Source organism: Fundulus heteroclitus, chromosome 17 (genome assembly GCF_011125445.2).
Source record: "Fundulus heteroclitus isolate FHET01 chromosome 17, MU-UCD_Fhet_4.1, whole genome shotgun sequence".
Taxonomy (NCBI): domain Eukaryota; kingdom Metazoa; phylum Chordata; class Actinopteri; order Cyprinodontiformes; family Fundulidae; genus Fundulus; species Fundulus heteroclitus.
In genome coordinates this window covers 22,206,267-22,231,144 of record NC_046377.1, presented here as the reverse complement: position 1 = coordinate 22,231,144, position 24,878 = coordinate 22,206,267, and the positions used below count along the sequence as shown (strand labels likewise).

General features: G+C 39.2%; 1 protein-coding gene across 1 annotated transcript in view; it reads left to right on the top strand.

Moving 5' to 3' along the window:
• Positions 1-24,607, top strand: part of LOC105937130 (23 kDa integral membrane protein) — a 74,462-nt gene extending 49,855 nt beyond the window's left edge. The window contains exons 7-9 of the mRNA XM_036149105.1: positions 21,118-21,147; positions 21,316-21,399; positions 23,859-24,607. Coding sequence (XP_036004998.1) covers positions 21,118-21,147; positions 21,316-21,399; positions 23,859-23,951 — 207 coding nt within the window. The 3' untranslated portion in view covers positions 23,952-24,607. The remainder of the gene's footprint in view (positions 1-21,117; positions 21,148-21,315; positions 21,400-23,858) is intronic.
• Positions 24,608-24,878: the final 271 nt, after the last annotated feature.

Genomic DNA, 24,878 nt, shown 5'->3' with positions numbered 1-24,878 from the left:
TGAACAAAGTCCAGTGAACATCTCTATAGCATGCATCAAACAAAGACTCTCAGGTATGAAGAACTGGACAGTACCAGGCCCGGATATGATCCACATGCGGAAGGCGGTGTTTCCCGCAGGAATTTGCTTAGGCGAGGCGGTGAGTTGACGGCCGGAACAAGTTTTGCGAGGAGCGGTGGGGTCTGCATCGACGTCGTGAAAAGCAACAACAAAAAAACACGTGTTAACATCAAATAAACATGCAAGCATATCGAGTTAGCAAGCATTTCAGTTTAAAGTTCTTCCAGCAACGAATATGACACAAACAAGTTAGTTGTAACCACTGCCAAGTTAAACTTTCCTATCACCGGAGCACCTTCAGCTTAACATATCACTTAAATGCCAAACACACTGCAGACATCACCAAACAATTCAATGACTCAGAGAAGCTAACCAATGTAATGGCGAAGTGGATAGCTACTGTAGACCTTTTTTTGTGCTTCACACTTTGGTATTGAACATAAAATGGTAATGCTGCTTTCTGCTGTTACCTCAGAAATTGCCTGTTTTTGGTAGATTTTTTTTCCCCATAAAGAGAATTTCCAGTCAGTGGCAATAAGATTTAATTTACTATTATTGCTAATTTTTGTTTTACATGTTTAAATTGAGCTTTACACTAAATATGTGTTACTAATAAGTGCTACAAATGTTACAACACTTTTGTTCATATGGCAGCAGAACATTAAAATAAAAGTGCTCTTTACACTACTAAACTAAACATTTTAATCGTTGCCCAGCCCTAATATATATATATATGTATATGTGTGTGTGTGTGTGTGTGTGTGTGTGCGTGTGTGGAGGGGGGGGGGGGGGGCAAGATGTTTCTCTCCATTCTTCATTACTTACATTTTACTCTTAATACTGACATTATTTATTCACGCGCAGTTGTCTGTTCAACCGCATATATTGCAGTTGTAGCATTTCCTCTACAGTTCACTTCCTCACCTCCATCTTTTTTATAACCACATAGACGCAGACTTCACAATGACTGGAAATGACTTTATTCCTATTCTAGGTCAACAGTTAAAGTTTAGGGAAGTTTATTTCAAACATTTAAAGAAAAGAAGAGAATCAAATTAATTCCTCAAATGTATGATGTGTAATTCATATATTTTAAGGGAGTGGGAAGAAGTACAATTTATTTAATCGTGTGTGTGTATGTGTTATGAATATAAGGATCAATTTGTTAAATCTAAACATTGTGGTCTTCATTAATTAATAAAACCATGTCACATGTGAACCTTTAGGAACAGACTTTTTGGAGGAGTATTAAAGAGGTAAAATTAATAATATATATAAAAAAGTCCTAGGTCAATAAAGAAAAAAAACAAACAAACAAACAAACACAAAAGTGATAATGTTATCAGAAAACCATCATATTATGAGAATTAAGGGGGAACATTTCTAGAATAGTCACAGTTTGCAGAATTATTTCACTCCTGGAGTAATATGGCCAGGTTAGATTATTTTAAATATTCTTTAGAAGAATAAATTTAGGAGAATGAAGCTAAAGGGATACGAAAATAAACGTGTAATATTACAAAAACAAAAATACTACGAATATATAAGTATATTCAGAGATTAAAGTCCCTCTGATACTGTTTAAGTGACTGAGTAACTGCAGATTTGCCACATTAAAGATAGCGGTTTGTATTATATCATTTTTAAATGCTGTTATGAGCACCTTTGCTCTCACTTGTCTGTATATAGTTTTGCTCATATATATATATATATATATATATATATATATATATATATATATATATATATATATATATATATATATATATATATATTGGAAGAAAGAGAGAGAGATTTACATGTGTATAATTTGTGTGTATATTAGATTAACATGTATATGCAAAATATGTAAGTGCATGTAAATTTTTCATCCAGTTTGACTACAGTTTAAATAGTTTTGGTTCTGAATAAATATATGTAATCTGTCTGAAAGGTCACGAGCATTGTGAACATATGATTAAAATAAGATCTGAGCTGCCTCCTATTCATTTTGATAGCAGCTGTCTGATCTGTGGTCTGACCCAAGATGGCCGCCCTGTAGGCACGTCGGCCTAGCGGCATCCAATGGGGCGTCTACGTATATGATGTTTATGTGTGCGTGCATGTGCGTACGTGCTTGGAGCACGAGATTTCAGTTTTTTTTTTTTTTTTTTTTTTTTTTTGACTTTTTTGACTTTTTATTTTTATTGAACAATTTAAACATATTACAAAAACAGTGCCATTGCCTTTCCACTGGAGAAAAGGGAAATATTAACTGCATGTACATACACATCAATCCACATAATTATCAACACACAGTCCAGCATGTACACATTATGTACACCAATAAACCGTGAGGAGAGGTAGAGGATAAGAGATGATCCGAACTTCTAACATCACACAGGCAGAAAATCCCTTATACACAGGCAAACAATGTTATGTCAGCCAAAGAACCGATAAGAGTGTCCCATGCCTGCACAGTAGATGTTCGTGCTTTGTGTACAACCGCCAATGACCTTTCTAAAATGGCAATGTCCCTAAAGTGATTTATCCATTCTTTTGCTGATGGGATGTCCGGGGAAAACCATGAGTGTATTATAGTCTTTTTAGCAGCAGTTAGTCCTGCGAAAACAATTTTCCTCTGAGTCAATCTGATATTGTCACTAAGAACGGAGTCATCATTGAACAGAAGCAGTGGGAGATGCATAGGAATGGGAAATCCTACAATATTTTCAAGGCAACTATGCACCTTGGACCACAGGCTATACACAGGGGGGCACTCCCAGAATACATGAAGATATGTACCAATAGTGTTCTGATCGCATTTTGGACAGTGGGGATCATCTGTCAGTTTCATGATAAAACGTCTTAATGGTGTGAGATAAAATTTGTGCACAAACTTGTAATGAATAAGTTGATGTGCTGGATTCCTAGACGTGATGGGTATGTTGATCCAAATATTGTCCCAGTCCAGATTAAAACCCTGACCTTCAAATTCACGATTCCAAGAACTGATGACTCCCAATGGTTTAACGCCCTTAGATAGCATTTCGTTGTAAATAGTTGACACTAATCTAGTAGAGGACGTTTGAGAGGAAATCCAAACTTCTAACGGATGGGAGGGTAAAGGTGAATTCCACGGGACTCCATGGGCACGTATTGCAGATCTCAACTGGAGATACAGAAACCAGGGAAACCCAGGTAGAGAATAGCGCTCTTTAAGCTCTTGAAGTGAGATCAGACCATTTCTGTCATACAGATCCTGGAGAGTGTGAATTCCTCCGGAAGCCCAACTGCCATTAAAGTAGGGGCCAGAATGCTGCAGTAAATTGTAATTATACCAAACAGGAGAACGGTTACAAAGCTTTAAATTACATCCCATATGTTTCTGGACAGACGACCAAATTTTCAAGGAGTTACCTACGATTGGCCCAAATTTTTTGCACACAGACCTAGGTTTCAGCCCGCAAAATAATATGTCCATCAGCCTATGTGGTTTTTACCAGTTCTTCCTCTATCTGTCTCCAGGGAGTGACAACATTTCTGTTACACCAAACTGTCAAATGCTTTATTTGAAAAGACCAATAATATAATTTAAAATCAGGCACTGCCAAACCTCCAGAGCGTTTTGGTCGTTGTAATGTGGAAAGGCGTATACAAGCTCTTTTATCATTCCACAAGAATTTTGTAGTCAAGGACTTCAGCTCATCAAAATAGTTAATTGGTGGAGAGATAGGGATCATAGAGAACAAGAAATTCAGACGGCCAAGTACATTCATTTTTAGTATCGCAATTCTGCCTTGCAATGACATCTTGAGACCGGACCATCTCTGAGTGTCCAATGCAATCTCTGTTTTAAGTTTATTGTAATTTACATGTGATATAGCTGAGAAATTGGTTATAATTATGCCTAGATATGTAAATGAGGAGTTATGCCATTGAACATGTTGAACGGCCGGTAAAGTCAGTTGTTTTGCAGGGGCATTTAGGGGGATGAGGAGGGATTTATCCCAGTTAATTTGTAAACCGGAAAATAGGTTGAACCGTGTGAAGACTTTGATTATTTGAGGTAGAGATTTAGAAATTTCAGTAAAAAAAAGTAATATGTCATCAGCGTAAAGTGAAATTTTATGCTGTGTTCCTTGTACAATAATGGGTGAAATGTGCACGTCTAATCTGATTGTCTGGGCTAACGGTTCGAGTGACAAAGCAAAAAGAAGAGGAGATAGTGGGCAGCCTTGCCGAGTTCCACGCTGTAATAAGAATGTCTTGGACAAAAGATTATTTGTCTGTACTACTGCATAAGGGTTAGCATAAAGTGTTTTGATCATTGATATGAATGTTTTGCCAAATCCAAAATTCTCCAAAACCTGCCACAGATATTGCCAACTGACCCGATCAAACGCTTTAAGTGCATCTAAGCTGAAAACAGCTGCAGGGTGTGTAACTGACTCTGAAGCATGTAATATATGGCAAAGTCGTCGGATGTTGTCAGATGCTAGTCTACCCTTTACGAAACCTGTTTGGTCACAATGGATTAATTTATCTACATATGGTTCCAGTCTTCTGACTAACACCTTGGCAAACAGCTTCAGTTCTGTTGTGATAAGTGATATTGGCCTGTAACTGCTGCATTTTAAAGACGGTTTATCTTTCTTTAGTATGACCGATATGAGAGATGTATTTTGGTCACGATGGAAGGAGCCAGTGACCAAAGCATGGTTAAGAGAATTTAAAAGCAGTGGCCCAATAATATCCCAGAGTTCTAAAAACAACTCTGGGGGTAGTCCGTCAAGGCCAGGCGATTTCCCTTTTTGCATTGAGCCCAATGCCTCTTTAAGTTCTAAAAGCGTAAGTGGTGTTTCGAGATTTCAGTTTTGATTTTAACTAGCATACAGCTGTTACCACAATTAATACCAGACTACGAAACTAGTCCCAGTTAAGAAACTAAATATTATCTGCACTAAGCTGCTGAGCACAGTTCTGAACAGAAGCAGGATAGAGTTTTGAATTGTTGAACTTGAGAAATGTAAGTAACCAACGTTAATATCTCAAAATAGCATTTAATTCTGAAATATAACACATTTTATCAACAAAACCCTAATCTCTTTTAAAATTTTACATTTTCTGTGCCAGGCAGGAGTTCTGAAGACTGCTGGAAAGATGGAAAAGCAAAGACTGTAGGTCATAAAAATTCAGATTCTTAGCCACAGCCGTCTGAAAAAGGTGAGAGTGTCACTTTTACCATTATTTTGTTGTTATTGTTGCTTTCATTTATTTTCGACCATTTGAGGCAGTTGCTACTCTTGTTTAGACCTTTGCGTAGTTATAATAGTATGATTAGGGTTCCACAAAATAATAGTGTTATTCATTTGACTATTTCTACTTCTACTTTCTACTTTATCCTAATTCTTCTACTAGAATTAGGATAAAGACAAATAAAACAAAGGAATACAATTTACATTGGTTTTATTGTTCATAGATTTCCACACTGTCCATTAACAAAATAGTATAAACCATGGTCGGAGCTAGCAGATTCAGAGGGCAGAGAATTTCAAAATGATCTAACATATTCTACCTTCTGCAATGGAAGGGAAAAAATGTTATGGGCTGGCTGATATACAGCAGGTCAAAAAAGGCCATATTTAGGCTGCAGTGCTTGCTGTTCTCTTATGAAGAAAAGATCAACTAGTGCACTAAATTCAATAGCTGGGTTGAAAATATCCAGTATAAAATACAGAGATTTGTGTGCGTGGTGTGTTGGCGGCAGGTGTAGAGGGGGGGCACAAAAAGACTGTGTTGTCCCAGGCCCTAGCAAAGCTGTCAGCTGGCCTGCCTGCAGGTATATCTATTAGCAGGTTTAACACTTCCTGTAGGTTAACTAAGCCTGGTTTATCACTTAACCGTGTTCTTAGTATGCACCCCATTTGCCTGCACTTGGTTTTGTACAATTTTAAAGTATATAGCACTGACCTTATTTGAAGAAGGACAACTGAAAGCTTACAAAAAGGTCTGTCTAAACTTGGTCTAAATTTCTCCCGCACTTAGTTGTTCATATTATTTTAAGTGAATTTGACTTTCAAAGTTTACCAAAATCTAAAAAATGTCATTCAAACTGCATTTGCTTTGTTTTACTTTTTACTTATACTTTTTATTACATTACTAGAGTACATCTATTTTTACAGTAATTTTCATACTTAAGTACAAGACATTTCAGATACTTTAAGACTTTTACTCAAGTAACATTTCAGTTAGTTACTTGGACTTTTACCAAAGTCATATTTTGGAGAAATACTTTTACTTGACTCTGAGATTTCAGTACTTTATACAACGCTGCTCTCCACAACATGGAAGGTCCTGTCAAGCATCATAGCGGCTAAGATAAATGGGCACATGGATCAACAATCTTTAGCTAAGCTCTTTCTTCTCAATAAGGGACTGATGTATATTGCTGCAAATGAAGTCTGCAGTAATAATCTCTCACTCTCCCGTACCATCACCTCATGAGCAAAACACTAAGATACTTTAACTCCTGTGATGGGGCAGAGACCAAAATGTTAAACTGAATGAATTGATACACATGATGGAGCTGAACGTCTTGTTAGATATTTATTGTTTTTTTTTTTTTTTTACTCTGCCCGTTGCCTGTCTGCTTTGCTCTGGCTCAATATTCCACCTAAACCTTGCTACAAGTATTCGGCACATATTATTTTGATAATAGAAACTATTTTAACAGGTCTTGAACAAACCACTCAAAGTGTAGATAGTTAAAAATCTCCTAGAAACTCCTTTCATTAACTACACAGCTTTAAGCTTTTATTCAGATCGTAAAGTGCTGGTGAAGATTCTCAGTCATCCAGGTCATGGTCATTCCAAAAAAAAGTAAAAAATAAAGCAACTGGACTTGTTTTTCGTAGTTGAAGACGTTTCGCTTCCTCTCCAGGAAGCTTTCTCTATTCAAAAAGTCTGGAGTAATGTGGAGTAACAAGCTTTATACCATTGCCAAACAAAGGCCTTGTAATGGCTTAGATACATCATCATCCCATATGTTGCTGGAGTCTCTGAAAAACTCAAAAGAATTTTCTCCAAACACAAAATCCCAGTACATTTCAAACCAAATAGGACCCTCAGACAGAGGCTGGTGCATCCCAAGGACAAAACCCCCAAACCTAAGATGAGCGGAGTGGTGTATGCGGTTCAGTCAGTGAGGAATGTTCTGATCTTTATATTGGAGAAACCAAACAACCGCTCCACAGACGCATGGCTCAGCACAGGAGAGCTACCTCCTCAGGTCAAGACTCTGCTGTCCACCTACACCTTAAAGACAAAGGACACTCTTTTGAGGACCAAAATGTTCACATTTTGGACAAAGAAGACAGAAGGTTTGAAAGGGGAGTGAAGGAAGCTATCTACGTTAAGAGAGAAACCAACCTTAAACAGAGGAGGAGGCCTTAGGTTCCAACTCTCAAAAACTTACAACCTTCACCTCAATTCTCACCCTCATACGAGTGATCAAATCATCGCTCCTTTAAGACAATCCAATAACAACCCTAACAACTTCTCGTTACAGAGGAGTGGACCAAAATGAGGGCACTTATACCACAAATCTACGTGTAGAATCCTCCGTGCATGATCTTGCTGTGCTGCATCAGCAACAACTGTTTTTTTATACAGAGCACTCAGCTCTATTTTCATTTCAATGTTTGCATATTTCCTTTAAGGGCCTGTGTTGAAAACCACATTCAAACTGGTCAAGTGCAAACCCTAACATTTTAGCAGCATCCTTGAATAGTTCAAGTCTGTTGTTGAACGAAAGTCAATTTTCATTTTGCTCGTCACAGCTTCAGCCTCTCCTATTATTTTATTATTTCGTACAACTTTGTCGTAAACAAAAAGGGTACATTTGGGGAAAAGTAAGCTTTAATTTAGTGAAAGTGTAACAGTCCAGAAACAAATTCTGATGTGGTTTCGACTGTTTCCTGCTGTCATAAAAGACAACCCCTGTTTTTTTCTTTTTGTGCATGTATTGGTAGACCTTGCGGGACAAAGTTTCCAGGATCATCAGAAATGACAACATTAAAAGAGCTAATTAGAAAAGTATGAAAATAAAACGTTGCTAGATCTTGTAATCTAGAATGTGTTCTTCATACGTATTGTGAATATATGTCCAATTCTTCAGAACTAAATGTAAGGGTCAGGGTACAAATAAAATGTTATTCTTTGCACATATTTCAGATGACAGGATTGTGTTTGGGGTTATTAGAGTACCAGGGGATGAATACAAAATCCATATATTTTTCTTTAATGAAAAAATATTTTGGTAAGCCTATTTCATCTTATTTTTACTTTATACTATTATTGTACTTTGTGTCATTCATATCCACATACAATACATTACAATACATTACATCAAAAAGTAAAATACAGCACAAGCTAATTCAATCTGAAAAACTCACAGAGAAAGAAAAGGCAATTAGAAGAATTTTATTGATACAATATTTTAAGAGTTTGGCGCTCAGACCTCGGCAGGAAAAATTCACGCTGAATTATTCTTCAATATGCATAAGCAGGCGTATGAGAATAGGGATATTTCCCCCACAGGTCTGAAACTGGTGGTGGAGTGGAGATAAATAAAGTTTGTTCAGTCCATATGATGATCTGTTTGAGCTTGATGTCCAACTTGATAAACACAGGTTTGCATGAACTGTCCATGATGAGCAAGCATGAAGCGACTGTGGAGAGGAAAAACTCCCCATTGGGAAGAAACCTCTGGCAGAACCAGGCTCAACATGGCGGTCTTCTGCCGGACCGTTTTAAGGAGTGACTGGGAATTCCATAAGAGTCCAGGAGGAATTACACTCTGATAGGGACGATGTTGAAGGAGGACCGTAGGAAAGCCAGGCGAAGCTTGCTACGATGGTGGAGAAGGGGATGGAGGTGGGTTGAAACCGGTCAACAGAGTCTAAACCGGACACGCCCAGCCACCGCTTGTTCGCTGAGCAGAAGGCCGAGACGATGATGTGGAGTTCTTTTAAGATGAACCCAGGATGCTGATTGGCTTCGAGAAGGAGCAGTTCAAAGCTGATTGGCTTGTGTCAGAGGCGGATGAGTCTCTGATTGATGGAGATAGGCAATAGAGTTTCTTCAGTTTGAATTTTCGCTTAGCTTCATAATACAATAAATACATAAATAGAAATGTTAAGTTAATGGGGCTAAAATTAATTTCTCTTGGAAATTGTATGGTAATGGCTTTTTAATTCCTGTTGTTTTATCAAACATAAATGTGCTGACAACAACAAAACAGCACCCTTTTAAGCTATTTCTAAAAGCTGTTGCACAATGGTCTGGAACACATATTTATGTCATTACAGTACGATATACCAATATAGAAATACATCAGAAGGAAAATGCAGAATTGATATACTCTTTGCAGTTAAGCTGTTTAAAAAATTCACTACTGCTTCTACACTGCAGTGCCCTGATCAGACTTGTTCCTCTTGCTGGTGCAGACAGACTTTGTGTGAGTTTTGGTATCTTCTTCATGAAATGCGGTCTCCAACACCTTCAGGATGGAACTGCAGACTTTATCCTTGAAATCTTGGCCCATGAATACGTACAGGATTGGGTTCAGGCAGCTGTTAACAAAGGCCAGGCTTGTGGTGAACGGCATCCCTATGGTGATGACATGTAACAGTGCATCGCCTTGGTTGTTGGGATGAAACCTCAGCAATTCAATTATACTGAAGATGTGAAAGGGAACCCAGCACAGGAAAAATGTGATGATGATGGCAGCAATTATGTTAAAAGAGCGGCTTGATTGTTTGGCCAGTATGGGGTTGCTCCTGAGGCAGTGGATGATGATGCCGTAACAGGTAATGATTACACTGTAGGGAGGAAGATGAACCCCTACAGTGTCGAAAATGGACTAACTGAATCACAGATGGATTGCTGTAGTTATTAGAGAGAGCTAAATTGTTGTAGCAGATGATATTGCTTTGGAAGTCTTCAGTATCTCTGAAGACAAAATACGGAAGGCTGAGAGATAAAGGGTGTAGACAAGGTTTGAGACAAGGGTGTAGACGCTGGCAAACAAGTTCAGAAAGTTTACTGTGCTGTTCAGCTTGCACATGAATTTCCCAAGCACCCAATTGTAATTTAAAGCCTGGCAAGTGATGACAAAGGGAAGGAAGGCTGTAAAGAGGAAGTCAGCTACAGCCAGGTGGAGAAACCAAAGTATGTTAACGGTGTTCTTCATCCTGAAGCCTGTCGCCCAGATAACAGCCCCGTTCCCGAGCATGCCGAGGACATAGGCCACGCCGTAAACACAAAGTGACATGATGTGTAGAGAATATTTCAGTTTGGCTAAGTTGTCTGTGGAGGGGATGGAATTTACAGTGGTGTTGTGATGGATGGAGGTGTTTGTTTCCATGGCTGTCCTGATCCCTGCAGGACAACATGAGGACACAATGAGCTCTGGTACATTATAAAGCGGATTCATTACTCTTAATAATTCTGTAATGTATTGTTTAATGTGCATAACCTTTAACACTAGAAGATAGGCTCAAATCAAATAGGATAAGAGCTTTTAGAGGTGCACTAATCAGAGATTTGGGGCTTACCTCCAATGTCTGGGTTTGGTAAATCTTTGACCTTAAACCAGTTTCAGGCAAATCAGATTACCATTTCAGAACAAGAATGTAACAGAAAGTAAACGCTTTTTTAATATTTACTTTAGAAGTCGACCCCATATTTAACCACTATCCTTGGTTTTCATGTTAGTGATTAATGCTGTTAGCTGCACACAGGGAGAACATGCAAACATGCAAACTCCACACGGAAAAGACCCCAGCCTGAAAATCATTTGATAGAAGACAGACCAAATGTAACATTTTCTATTCCGGAAAAGCGTCTCTCCTGTGAAATAATTTAGCCAATTTTGGGTTAACAGTGTTTAAATCTCAACTGATTTTAATATGTGCATTTGTCTGCAGAATTGAGGATAATAAATATAACAGATTTTTCTAAAATAGGAAACTAGTTGATATTTGATATTTTTAAATTGAGCAACAAACCTTTTATGAAACCTCTTTTGTCTGGTGCTGGTAAGTCTGTGGCTAAATTCCCCTAAGAAAGCACAGATCAGTGCAAAGCAATATATCTGTGGTTGATATTGCCACTGCCCACATTAAGGCGGACCCAAAGTCCAGGGAAAATATCCTGTTAAATACTTTTTAACTATCCTTGAAAAACATGGTTATGACGGAAGGGTAGAACAATGAAAGTTTTGCCTTATTTTTATGCTTTAAGGTGAAATCTGAGGTGAACTGCCTTTGGTCAGATATGGACGGATATGGACGTTTGGAGGGCTCCGTGTCCGGACCCCTGTCTCGGTCCTGGTTCATGCCGTCTCCCGGTGCGGGTTTGTCTGGGGGGAGGGGTCCTGGATGGTTTGTGCGGGCAGGCAAGTCAGCCCCCACCCCCTTTTTTTTCAATTTACCTCCAGGAGGTTTGGTGGGTGGGTTGGGGGGTTGTGGAGGTGTTGGTACTGGTGGGTGGTTGGCTCGCGGCCCCTACAGCCTATCCCTGGCCCCCGGGCAACGGTGGTGCCGCTGGCGGGGCCCCGTTCTCCGGGTGGGCTCTCGGGGAGCGGGGCTGCCTATTAGAGTCGGTAGGTGAGCTGGCTCCCTGGGAGTGCAATAGGCTTCCCAGTCCTTTTCTCCCCATCCCCGGACTCCTTCCTCTGCCTGCTCCATCACGCTGCCACACATGTAGGACCTTGGGGAGGGGGGCGTTACTGGAGGTTGTCACTTTCTGATGACGTCTCTCACCCCAATTTTATTATGCATTTTAGACACTTTCACTCAAAACATTTTCACAATGCACATACATGTAGGCCATTGCAGGGGGGCTGGGGGGTAAAGACATCTGGGGGGGGGGGGGGGGGGGGGGGGGCTTATGTTGTGTGAGCCTCGCCTCAGGTGGCTCCCTCCACCCCCTCTCGCATTTAGACATTGAGGGTTCTGGGCAGTGGCTTGGAGGGGGTGCGCTGGCACCAGCTACCTTCTGGAGGGGGGTGGACTGTGCCAGGCACCCCCTTCTGTACTCCCAGTTTTAAACACACTTGAAAACAACATGCAACAACACAACATCTGAGCAGGCATAGGGAGGATCGGGGTCTTTCCAACACACCCGTTCTCCCATTGCCGCCCGGAGTCTGGGGCCTGGAGGAGGAGTGGGCCACCAGGTCCGGGGTCCTGGCGGGGGGTTGTTGTGGGGCTCGGGTGGCTTGCCGCTCTGAGCTGCACCCTTCGGCCATCTGCTCATCCCTGACCGCCTGCTCATGCTCTGTCTGGTACAGTCCTCCGGTCTCTACTTCCACAATCCACCTTCTTCAACAAACTTCTTAAGACGAAACTCTGTGTATGACTGAATTCGGGTTCGCCAACCTCAACTTGTGACACTCATAAAACCAATACAACTCAACTTAAACCAAAAAATAAAACAATTAAGTGTGGTTCGTTAGATATAAATCTCTCCCTACAAAGACTTTGTTAGTTAATTCTGATAATCAGATTGATTTATTTTGTCTTAGAAACCTAACTACAACCTAGGAGGAGGAGCAGCAACCATCTTTCAGTCTGATTTATTAATTAGTCCCAGTCCAATTAATAACTTGAATTCTTTTCAACATTTAGCCCTCCGTTTCCCTCATCCAGACTTCAAAGCAATAAAACCTCTTCTCTTTGTTGTTTTGCATCGTCCACCAGACCTCTACTCTCAGTTTTTGGACCAGTTGTCAGACTTCTCTGATCAGGTGTTAAAAACTGACAAGGTTATTGTAGTGGGGGATTTTAACATTCATGTTAACACTGAATGGGATAACCTCAGTGTACCCTTTAATACTATCCTAGATTCAACTGTTTTGTTCAAAATGTGCATAAACCGACACACTCTTGCCTTCATACATTGGACCTTGTCCTGACATATTGCCATGATTTGCGGAGGTTGTGGACCCAAAGTCCAGCAAGAGTGACGCCGAGCAATCATGAAGAATAATATATTTAATAACTGAAAAATTAGAGGACAGTGACAGGTTGACAAACAGGGCAGAATGTCAGGTAGCATCAACAGAGAATCCAGCCACGAATGAACAGAAAACAGAAACTTAAATACGCTAGGAAGTATTCAGCTGGATATCAAAAAGGTGAGTAACAGTCAACGGCTACCAAAAAACGGCTATCAAATTTTTTTTATTTCAGCAAAAAATTGGAATTGAGTACCAAGACCTGCAGTGTAAATGTAGCATTTGTCAGTTCTAGTTGCTCACACTTGAGCAAAGTTCAGTTGAAGTGCTGCCATTTTAAGCGAATGCAGGCCCATCCTCCTAGACACTTTCCAGGTCAGACACAGAAACACCAGAAACACTTTTGATGACAATGATGTTCAGATTTCGGACAGAGAGAACAGATGGTTTGAGGGATGGTGTGTAAAAAGAGAAAACTCAACACTGAACATGGGGGGAGGTTCAGCGTCCAAACATCTAAAACCCAGCTTGGAAACTGATTCTAAAGTAATAAGCAGTCTCATCAGGATTCAGGTGAACAAGTACACAACTCACACCAAACAACAGACTTTTTTTGTCCTGTCTGGCAATGTGGCATTAAGAATTAAATTAAATTTGTTTTTTTGAACATCCTCTTAACAATGTCAAGAGTGATTAATGTTTATCTATTTTCTGTTATACACAGTACAACCGTTATATAAGCATTCCATCTAGGGATGATTAAGACTTGTAATGTGTTGACTCTGTTGAATGGAAATGTGAATGTGACACTCGTGTTTGTACGAATATAAGGTCTCCCTTGGTGGCCGATAGAAGGAGCAGCTTTGTCTCATCTCGACTTATCTGAGTCTTTTTTCAAGTTCATTTCTCTCCAACAAACCTTGCAGCTTGATGTTTAGCTCTGACAGGTGCTTGGTCATGTCCACCATGAAGGCCATATCCCAGAGCCAGTGGTCATCACTGAGCTCCACTGCAGGTTTCCCCTTCATCTCCATGAACTTTTTAACTTCATCCCACAGACAATAGAATCATTCAAGCATGCATCACACTTCACAATAAAACACCAGATCTCCATCTTCTGACTCCAGTTCACTGAGCAGCTCCCTGAACTGATGGCTATTTAGCCCTCTACTTTTAATGAAGTTCACAATGGAGACAACAGTTTTCATCACACGGTTCATCTTCTGGGAATGAGCACACAGTCTCTCTTGATGCACAAGGCAGTGTCATACAACTAAGTTACCAGGATCGAGACCAGGATCACTCGTTTAATTTTTCAATAATGCTGTCAAAGACTTTTGTTAACTGGCCATCTCTGGTGCTCCATCTGTGACAAGCTCACTCAGCTTCCGAAAAGGCAGATCAAATTTGTTTATGGCCAGGACAACTTGATGAAACAGATCTTCACCTTTGGTTGTTCCATGCATGGCTTGCAAAGATGGCAGCTCCTTTGTGCCAACGCTTGCTGTGGCCCCTCGTACAAAAAACGCTAGCATAGCAGTATTGGTGACATCTGTTGTCTCATCACAGGCAAGACAAAAATATTCAGAATCTCTTGCAGTGTCCTTAAGCGTTTTCTGAATATCATCTGCCACATCAGTGATTCTGTCTGCAAATGTTCTTCAGGACCAACTGATGCTTTGAAATATTTTTACTTTGTCAGGAACTAGCAGCTCTGCAGCAGCAACGATGCATTCCTTCATAAATTCTCCCTCTGCAGGAGGTTTTGGCTTCTTAGCTGTTAATTCATTCACCATAAAACTTGCTTTTGCAATATTTTCTGTTTCGCACTGTGATCTTTTAAACGCAGATTGATGTGCATCCAAACTTTGATGAAGCGGAGTAACTTTATAAGTTTGCGGCTGCCCTCTCAGCTCCTCCGGTTTAACATGCTTATTCCTGTTTTCCTGTAATGTTACTCCAGATTGGACTTTTTCATCACTGCCAGCGCCTCCCCACAAACTAAACACGGGTTTGCTTTTCACGTCAATGAAAAAATATTTGTCTTTTTTTTTTCCATCGCCATGATTGACAGCTGTCCATCTCAACGATGTTGTGTTCACTGACCCCAATCCTAACTCGGACAAGTGCATTGCTGATGCTTATATATCATACCATTTCTTTTTCTCCTTTCTACGTGACCAAATTGTTAATTGTTCAATTTATTCACTTGAAAGGGTAACGAGGGGCGTATATGGCCTGGAGGCTGTAGGTTTACCACTCCTGATCTAGTTCAATCTGAAGGTATTTATAGCAATATTTCATCAGTATTGTTTCTGGATTACATTTATTCTCGTAAGCTTTATAATTTGTGTTCTTATATTTGGTGTTTAGTGGTTGTTTAGTTTTTAGTTTATCTTCTGCATTCATCCCTGTACTTTTTCTTGGTGTTTCAAGTCAGTCTCAGCTGTTCCCAATCAAATCAACCTGTTTTTTACCGACTTTATTTAACATACAGGTAGATGTGGACTGTTAATGGTAAGTCTTCACATTTAAATTATTTTTTTCTTCTTCTATGTCATTAGCATGTCAGCTTTCCCCAACGTCCTAATTTATACCCTAATAACAAAAGTATTGAATGATTTGTAATCTGTTACCAATTGTTGAAGTAATAATGAACTGTAGCGCAAATCAACACTTTAGCTAAGGATTAGGGTGATGGCAAGGAGGCCTTTCAGCCTGAACGACTCGGAGCTCCTCAATAAAGAAATTACCAAGATACCAGAAGACAACCTGCAAAAAGCTGCTCAAGTGTTTGATTGATTTAATGTAAAAGAGACTACACTGATTAGCGAGAAGGTTAAATAGAACCTGGCATTTGTTAATAAAAATTTTAAATTAAAAACAGAACAACATTTTGTTTAATTACAAAATAATAAAAGCAGAATTTAAACAGCAGGAAATGGCTAAGAGACATTTTGTGGTTAACCTGTAGTTAAAAGTTAGAAAAACCACGAGAACTCAAACAGAACTGCTTCAAGTTGTATTTCCCCATAAATTCACAGTTTCTTCCTTGGTTTTATTTTTCGATTGATTCTGTGTAGCATTGTAAAGAAGTATTTCTTAACTCCTGCTTAAAAGTTTGACAGAAAAACATCATAGTATCAAAGTAATGACAGTAACGATTTATCTATCAGTTTTATTTATTTATGGAATTGTAATGCGCTTAATTTGAGACCGCCGTATGCTAATCATTGCTGACTGGCTGCAGACTCTCTCTCTGCGTTGAAACTGTTCCCCTCATTGTTCAGATTGTCTGCAGAGGGTTGAAAAGCTCACTGAAGTTTCGTTTCTACTGTGAAGTTTTCTCTGTCTCTCATCTATCAAAGTAAAACAGAAAATATGGGGAAAATCAACGGATGCCTGAAGGCTGTTTTTATCTCTTTCAATGGCTTGTTTACGGTAAGTAAAATGATTTTGTTTAATTTCATACTATACTACAAATTGATTATTTTTACACATTATGAGCTAACATTTTTCCAAAGCACAAATAGATTTTTTAATGTTGATTATTAAGAGAGAAAAGTAACATGTCTATAGGGAGAATAAGAAATTTATTTGAGTTCTACTTAGAAAACATGAAAAAAGAGAGCTAAGTAGAAATAAAAAAAAAAATACTTTAGCAATTTTATGCCATTCTCTAATGCCTGAAAACACATTCTGCTATGATTTTGTTTTCCGATAGAGAGACGATATAAGTTCTCCTATCTATTTATGTAATCATAAAGAAATTAAATTTTTCATGTCAATTGAAGAAGTTACTGTATGTCCTATTTAAAGCATAATAACTTTTCAACTACAGCAGTTTTATTCAGACATTCCTCAGTTAATTATCACTTTTCTCCTACTTGTGATTTAAAGTGACAGACTCTTGTTTAAGTAATTGGAATATTTATTTTTCCTGTATCAAATCTATCAATATTCAATATTGTTGAGCTGCATTGAAGTTGAGTTTCTAGCTCTCTGGTGTTTTAACACAGAAATGACAAATATTTGATAACATAAGCAGAGAAAACGGCTGCTTAAAATTTTGAAGTGCGTGACAATTCACCATACACCCACGCAGCATCATGCAAACCCACGCTGTGGCTCTCATTTACAAAAAATGCAGTCTGAAAAGACTATTATGACTGTATTATACATTGTTTGGCTTTTTTTTGTACTTTTTTTTTTGCAAATCAAAAATGTTTTTTTTTTTGTCTATTCCTTGTTTTTTGTGGAATTAAACCAATGCATCATTCTTTCTTCAGGTCATTGGGTGCCTTTTGATCTTTGGTTTAGTAAAGACCAGCAGAGAAGAGCTACAGGTAAAATACAAAAAACATTACTGTTGGATCTGCTTCATGTTTGACATGTCCTGAAGGTTTGTGACTCACTGTGTCAGTTGAATATTTTTCCAGAGGAGACGGTTTAGATATGTTTAAAGCAGGATCCGGTAGGGTTGTTATCAGTGGTCATTATGTAAGCTGCAGTAGGTAACTCTCTTAGTATCTTTACAGTGAATCTCTGTAACCAGCTCAAGCAACCAGTAGTTCACTACAATGGAGAATGAACCCTTGAGAAATAAACAGGAAGTGGAAGAAATTAAAACACAGACAACATTCAGACACATATTGCCTTTACTGCTCCTGTTCTGACCAGTATCATTACTTATTGTTACTCACTCCCATTTCTCCAAACATCTGTCTCCATTTTGACTCAAATTAATGAGTTTGGCTGTAAATATTCAAGCAGTCATAGTCAATCCATGTCAATCTTAGTCCATGGACTGACCACGTTGACACCATGTGTTACACCACCCAAACTATCAGTGCATTCACAGTTTGTTTTACCACAGCAAAATGTTGTTAAGTCCTAAAAAGTCAATTCAAGCGATTGTTCCACATGTAAAGTGTGACGGCCCTGCTGCGATGAAAAAGAAGTCAAAATACTCCAATGGCATTGGCGGTTCAATTCTCTCTACATTTGGCTCACACACTGAGAAAAATAGGGCAATAGCATGTAACTATCTGTGAAAGAAAGCATTTATTTATCTGTTTAACTCTATGGTTATAGACAACAAACAAAACAAATAAATAAACAGCAGACATCATGGTGGTCTCCATGTTAACTTCTTGGTCAATCTGTCTGACCAAACCACAGCATGGACTGTGTCGTTGCTATCCCTCAGTAGTTTTCAGGAGATCTTTCCTGTCAACCCAATATTTAAATTTGATTATCGGTACTTGTACCCAGAATCCCTTTGTCCCAATACGAGGTGCCAAGGTGAGATATAAACTTCCAATCTCTCCGTCACATAACCCTGCTTTAAAAACCGATTCAATTTCACAGCTGGAGGGACGGATAAACACTGGTCATGTTTTGTAATAATCAGTTTCAGCTCTGCAGTAAAACTGGTGTTTTTACTCTCTTTACCACGCAGATGGGAACAGTGGATGCCCCGAGCGTGGTCTGGGCTTGGGTGTTTGCCATCGGCATGCTTGGGATCTCCTTGCTGGGAAGCCAGGCTGCACGCACCGAGAATAAAGCCTGTCTCAAAGTTGTATGTACAGTGCAAGACTTCATGTTATGTAACATAAGATTTTAGAGTTAACGTAGTACACACAGATAAATAAAAAAGCAGTCTGATCCAAATTAAGTAGTCTGACAATTCAATAATTACTCGTGTTGTTTTCTGTGCAGTTTGCAGGTTTTATGGGGATTGCAATGGTCCTCATGCTGATCTGTGGAATTGTTGCTGCTGTCTCTAAAAGCAAGGTAATCTGCCACACGCTTTGTAGGGTACAAGAACATGGACAGAGCTGAGACTACAACTCAGCCTGGGACGGCACATGGCTCATACCACACTAAACGATGACCTCACCCTCTTTTACATCCAATCAATAGACAATAGACTAATTCCCTAGTAATCATCACCTTCAAAGAAACCAATCTTTTTAATGCTAAAATATGAATATGAATAGGGACACCCTAGTCAAAGTCCTTCACACCATAGCAGTGTAGAAATCTTTGATCTGCTGATCTCAAACCAAGAACAGACCAAACACAGTAGTAGCATTTTTCGCAATCATTTCCGTCGTGAGCCCGTTGAGGCAAACTGGCATTGAGCTCCCTCTGCTCACACATACATCAAAAAAGTCAAGATGCTGATATCCTGCACAGCTGTGAGCTTTCACAAAAGAAGCTGGCGGTGTGGAACAACAGGGGGTTTGATGCGCCTTTGACATCAGTGATCGAGGTCTCCTTACACCATTGTTGCTAAAACAGGGACGGTGGATGAACTCAGTTTAGCAATCCTGTTCTTGGCCAAGCTAATGGTTCAAGTTTAAATCCTTCCTCTCTTCCTCTTACTCACCAGGACTGAAATTAGTCTTGGTTACGATGTAAAACAAGCTGGCGTGTAACAAACATGAAGGGTTAACATTTTGCATCTAGGCTCAAGCCGACTTGCTTCTTTACAAGTCAGCTGATACGGGGCACGAAGTTTGTGTTCGAGGTCTCCCCACAACATTCTTCTTAAAATTGAAACGGTGGATGAACGGTGGTGTTCTTCTTACTCATCTTGACCTAAATTATTTCTGAGTCTTCCTTGACTATGCAAAAGCAGCTGGCCTGTTGCACAAACCAAGGGTTAACATTTTGCATCTAGGCTGAAGCCGGCTTGCCCCTCTACAAGTCAGCTGATACGGGGCTGTGACCAGCTTACGCAGGGCATCGTTGAATCATTAACATTATGGACAGCTGTATTCAGGGTCTGGGGTATGATAGGACTGAGAAATAAAACCATTTATTATCAGTAGAGCTATATCAAGATATGGTTCAACGCACCACAATCTGAAAAAAGAATATAGATAATTGATCAAAGTGGTCTGAGAATGGATTCTTGAGGAATCCCACATTGGATCTCCTTGCTCAGGATTTGTTTTTGACGGCAGATAAAAATAAATCCCCGTCTATTAAATAGGATTTGAACTATTTAAGCTCATTTACCAAAAAGTCTGATTAGACCAACCACGCTTTTTGTTATCTTTGCCATGGTAATATTTAACAGTCACTTCACAATTTTATAAAATAACATTGATCAGACTAAGAATTATTACTCTAGTCAACTAAGTTGCTTTGTTTTGATTGCTAGATATTCAGCAAGGATGTTGAGCATTCACTCCTTCACGCCTGTGGAGTTTGAAGACACTTTTTTTGAATACGATTAACTTGATGTGTTAGAAATATAATAGGAATCAAAGGTGCTGCTTAATGTTTGCTTAGAATGTTTTTATTCATCTTTTGGTTGCATTGTCAATCGGTCATTGCAACAGTGTCTCTAACTCAATACATACAAAATATCTTTAAGTGCAATGAAACCTAAATGCTGTCATACTTTTATTTATAAAAATGTATAAAATGAGGCATGAAATAAATAAACAGTCTGCACTGATTCCAGTACTTATCAGGGAATCTGCCATGACAAAATATAAAATGTCCAAGTATCTTTTTGGTTTAAACGTTTATGTGTGTTAACTGAGATATTGCTAATTGTGTTCTTTCTTACCGTTTAGGCCAAAGAAACCCTTGACAGTGCTGAAGTTACCCAGAAGTTTATGAAACATAAATCAGAACTTGAGAACCTGCAAAAACATGTAAGAACAAGGGGCTCCCCCTGGTGTTTTTTTTAAAGAAGCACAGAAAATAAACTTTTTGTGAAAAGACAGTTCTGGACAAATAATTGTGTTAAAATTAAAGGATCTGCTGTTTGTTGATGCGATGTGTAAAAACCCGACAGCAATGCTAATTCTAAAGTCTTACGTGTTGCAGCTCCAGTGCTGTGGATGGAATGGTGTTGAGGACTGGGGTATTAACATCCCTTCCTCTTGTAGCTGCTACGCTTCATATGAACAACAAGACAAATGTAAACCCGCACCTTCGGTGAGTTTCCAAAAGTTTTATAATTACTTTAAAAAAGTATATGAAAAATTAACTATCTGTCCATTTCTGAATACATTCTTGTTTTCTCACAGGGATTGGAACCATCAACTATCTACTCCAAGGTATTCAGTGCAGCTACCTTTTGAATCTATGCTAACACCTAGCCTGGCCAGCCAGAATGACTTCCACGGGGTGTAAAGGCGCCAGGCTAGCTAAGACCTTTTACTGTACCGTTCTTTCACATTTTCACTCTGAAACCAATCCCTAATTCCCCTTATTCCCTTCTGCAGTCCTGCCGTGACGTCGTTTGGTATTATGCTGAATTAGGCTTCACGATCACCTTGGGCATTCTTTTTGGATTCTTTTTCATCGCTGTAAGTTTTGCTCATATTCTCTTTTTATCATAATTTCTAAATAATTCTCACTAAGACTGAAAAACATGAGAAATAGGACAAAAACTGTTTTGGGCCTGAGTTTTTTTTTTTACTCTCATCATGTAAAATTTAAAATCGCATATCTGTTTTGGATGCAGAAAATACTGTCACTGGTTGCTCCAATGACTCCCTCATTAACTTGGGAGAAAGAGGAATCCTCAGCGCCACCATTTCTGTTAAAGAGGCAGATAAAATCAGAGACAATAATTAATTTGTTACAAATCATATAAAAAACAAATTTGGTTATACTATATGAAATAAGATAAGAACTACCTTTATTGTCAATATAGTGACGATAAATAATCAAGAGTCTTCGTTGTCCTTATGAAAGCATAACGACAGTGAGTGGAGACTCCCCGGTCCTAGGTCTTCATGGATAAACCCAAACAACATGAGGCGCAGCCTGGGATGTACAAAAAAGAACGTTTCAATAAAATGTGCAGCAGTGTAGGCAAACCTTTCCAACTGAAGATAACAATCCAAAAGAGCTCAGCCATAAACACTTAAATATAACTTGGTCCCCCTTTATTTAACTCAAGGAGCATCAAACTCAATATTTTTTTTCATCAGTTTGAGCTTTTATGATTTAAACACATAAGTCTCAGACAGCAATATTACACGCCTAAAAAAATGATGTAAACAACCTCAATCAGACATAAACTGTAAATCTTCCTCTTTTTGTCACGTGTAGATGTGAGTGCACACCGGTCTGTGTGCTGAGGCGCATTAAATGCATGTAAATGATTCAAGGGACGCTTTCATTCTCACTGAGAATCAGCAGATTCCCTCCAAACCAATCAGGTGTGATGATTCCTGAATCATCACACCTGACCTAAGAAGCCTTAGGTTCCAACTCTCAAAAACTTACAATACAGCTATAGAATTAATTCCGGCCAATCATCACCTAAGTTCTCACCATCATTCGGGTGATCAAAACATTGTTCCTTTAAGCCAAGCCAATAACAACCCTAACAACTCCTCGTTACAGAGGAGTGGACCAGTTTCGGTTCAGTTTGCATGTTGTCTAAGCCATTACAAAGCCTTTGTTAGGCAGTAGTATAAAGCTTGGTACTGCACATTACTCCAGACTTTTTGAATTGAGAAAGCTTCCTGGAGAGGAAGCGAAACGTCTTCAACTACGGAAAACAAGTCCAGTTGTTTTATTTTTTACTTTTTTTGGAATGGGCAAAAAAGCGCGTTTGTCTGTGGCCAGGAGATTTTATACAGTGGGTCCCTGCTGTGAGAAGTGTCCCCTGTGGGTCTGTAAAAGTGTCACATTTCATTGGCTTTAAACTTTAGTCTGATTTTATTCCTCGTGGCTTGATTGCACAGCACTGCCAAGCTGAGGTCTGCCCCCGGGTCGACCTCCTGTACTCTTGTTTTTGGGGATCTTTGGGTTTTTATGGACTCTTGCCCTCCATCCAAGGTCTCCCTCCGTGCGCCCTGTTTGGGTTGTTTTGGTTTTTTGGATTCTGGCCCAAATATCGGGTTCTCTGCATACAGAATCATTACACGCAGGCATCAGTAATTATGGCGCACCTACACCAGCCTGGCTGAATCCAACTCTAGTTCTCTTGCTTAAAAGGCCCAGTTCAGTTTTAAAGTGTAATCAAACACTGGTCCGCCTAAAAACAGGCGTTGGTGAGCTTCAGTGTGTCCCGCACTGGAAGCGGACCTCAACGCTGGGCATTGTGGGTAAACAGAACCAAAGCAAATGACGAGGAGAAGCGGGACCTGTGGAGGAAGGAAGACTTAAAAGCTCAGATGGAAAAAGTTTAAAGGTCCAGTTCATTGGACGGGTCTTGCAGTCCTACTGGGCCTACCAGACTATCAGCTTTGAACTTTCTCTCTGTTGCCGTGACCCTGATAACTCTGTTAATGTTGTTGATTGGCCTCTAATAAAAAGACTTATAGGACAAATTTCATTGACCATAAGTCTCCATAAATTGAAAACATTTAAGTATAAAATCATGAAATAAACTGATATGCCTTGGTTTAAGCACTTGTATGTAAAATGCTTTGTTTGCAGGTATGAAATAGAAATAAATATCTGTGAAATGGCGCTGCATGTGTACAGGTGTATGGGGCTGGTGAAGGGGTGCATTGACGTTTGTACCCCATTATTGTTTACTTCCCATCTCAGGAACTGACAAAAACATGGCGGCATAATGTTTCCTTAAGCAGCGGTGCGTTAGTAGCACTGTAGAGCTGCTCCAGGTCTCTGAAAATCAGTTCAGTGGGGGGTTTAGTAAATAATTAGCCTCTTAGAAGAGAAGTAACAGTGGTACACCATCTGTGGCAGCAGGCCCTACAGATGTAAGAATAGAAACCTTTCTTTTTGTTCTTGCCTAATGTCTCCAGTGTCTTCTGACCACCTGTCTGTCCTCTTGTACTTGCAGCTGATGGGACTGATCATCGCCATCAAGATGATAAATCAGATCAGTCTCCACGACAGCTTTGGAGGAACTCCTATGGAAATGAGGGCTTATTGAGGTTAACCTTCATGTCTAGAGAGGGTTATGTGGATTGATGCAAAAACATGATTTGTCTTTTAAAGTTTGGCGTTTTTCTTTTTTTCTCTCTTTGTATTCGTAAAACTGTCATAAAAATGCTTTCCAGAGTGTGCTCTTTGAATTTTTCCACATTTTCTCATGTTGCAACCATAAATGCTCTGTGGGAGTGGTGGCCTAATGGTCAGAGAGGAGATGCTTGCATCCTGGAGAGGCTGCAAGGTTCTGGGTTTGAATCCCACAGGCTACCACTCTGGGTCCCTGAGCCCCAGAATGCTCCCTGGCAGTCTGTTGCTCCCTGAGGGATGGGTTAAATAAAGCGGATGAATTTCATTGGATTGTAGTGTGGCAATGACAATAAATTTGATAATTATCATTAAATATCTATGTATTTTATTATGATTTAATGCAGCTGAATCCAGATGGTGCCCAGCTCTTGCCCTGGAGCATTTTAAGAAGCCATTTTGTGAACCTTTTTGATTAACTTTCACATGATGGCGAAGCAGATTATGTTTGATTTTATTTTATTCTATTATATTTTACAACATGTCCTTCTGATTTTTAACTGACTTGAAGTTTTCGTAAATATTTAATTTTGATATACGTTTTTTTATTAAGTAAAATGGTCAATGCCTACTTTTTTCCCCCTATCTGGTCTCCAACAGTTTTTTTTTGTTTAATTGTCTTTCAAGATCTTCTTTTTTATTTGTTGGTTTCATTTATAATGTTGATGAATCTAGTCTTTTTCGGCTCTTTGTCTCCCTCTACTGTCCTTCTGTTGAAATTACATCAGCCAAATTGCACACGTTAAACCAGGGAATACTAAGAATAAAACCCTTTCAAAAGCCTAAAATGGTCTATATAGAGTCAGAAATTATTTGCTATGCAAAATAAAAATCCTATTTTACA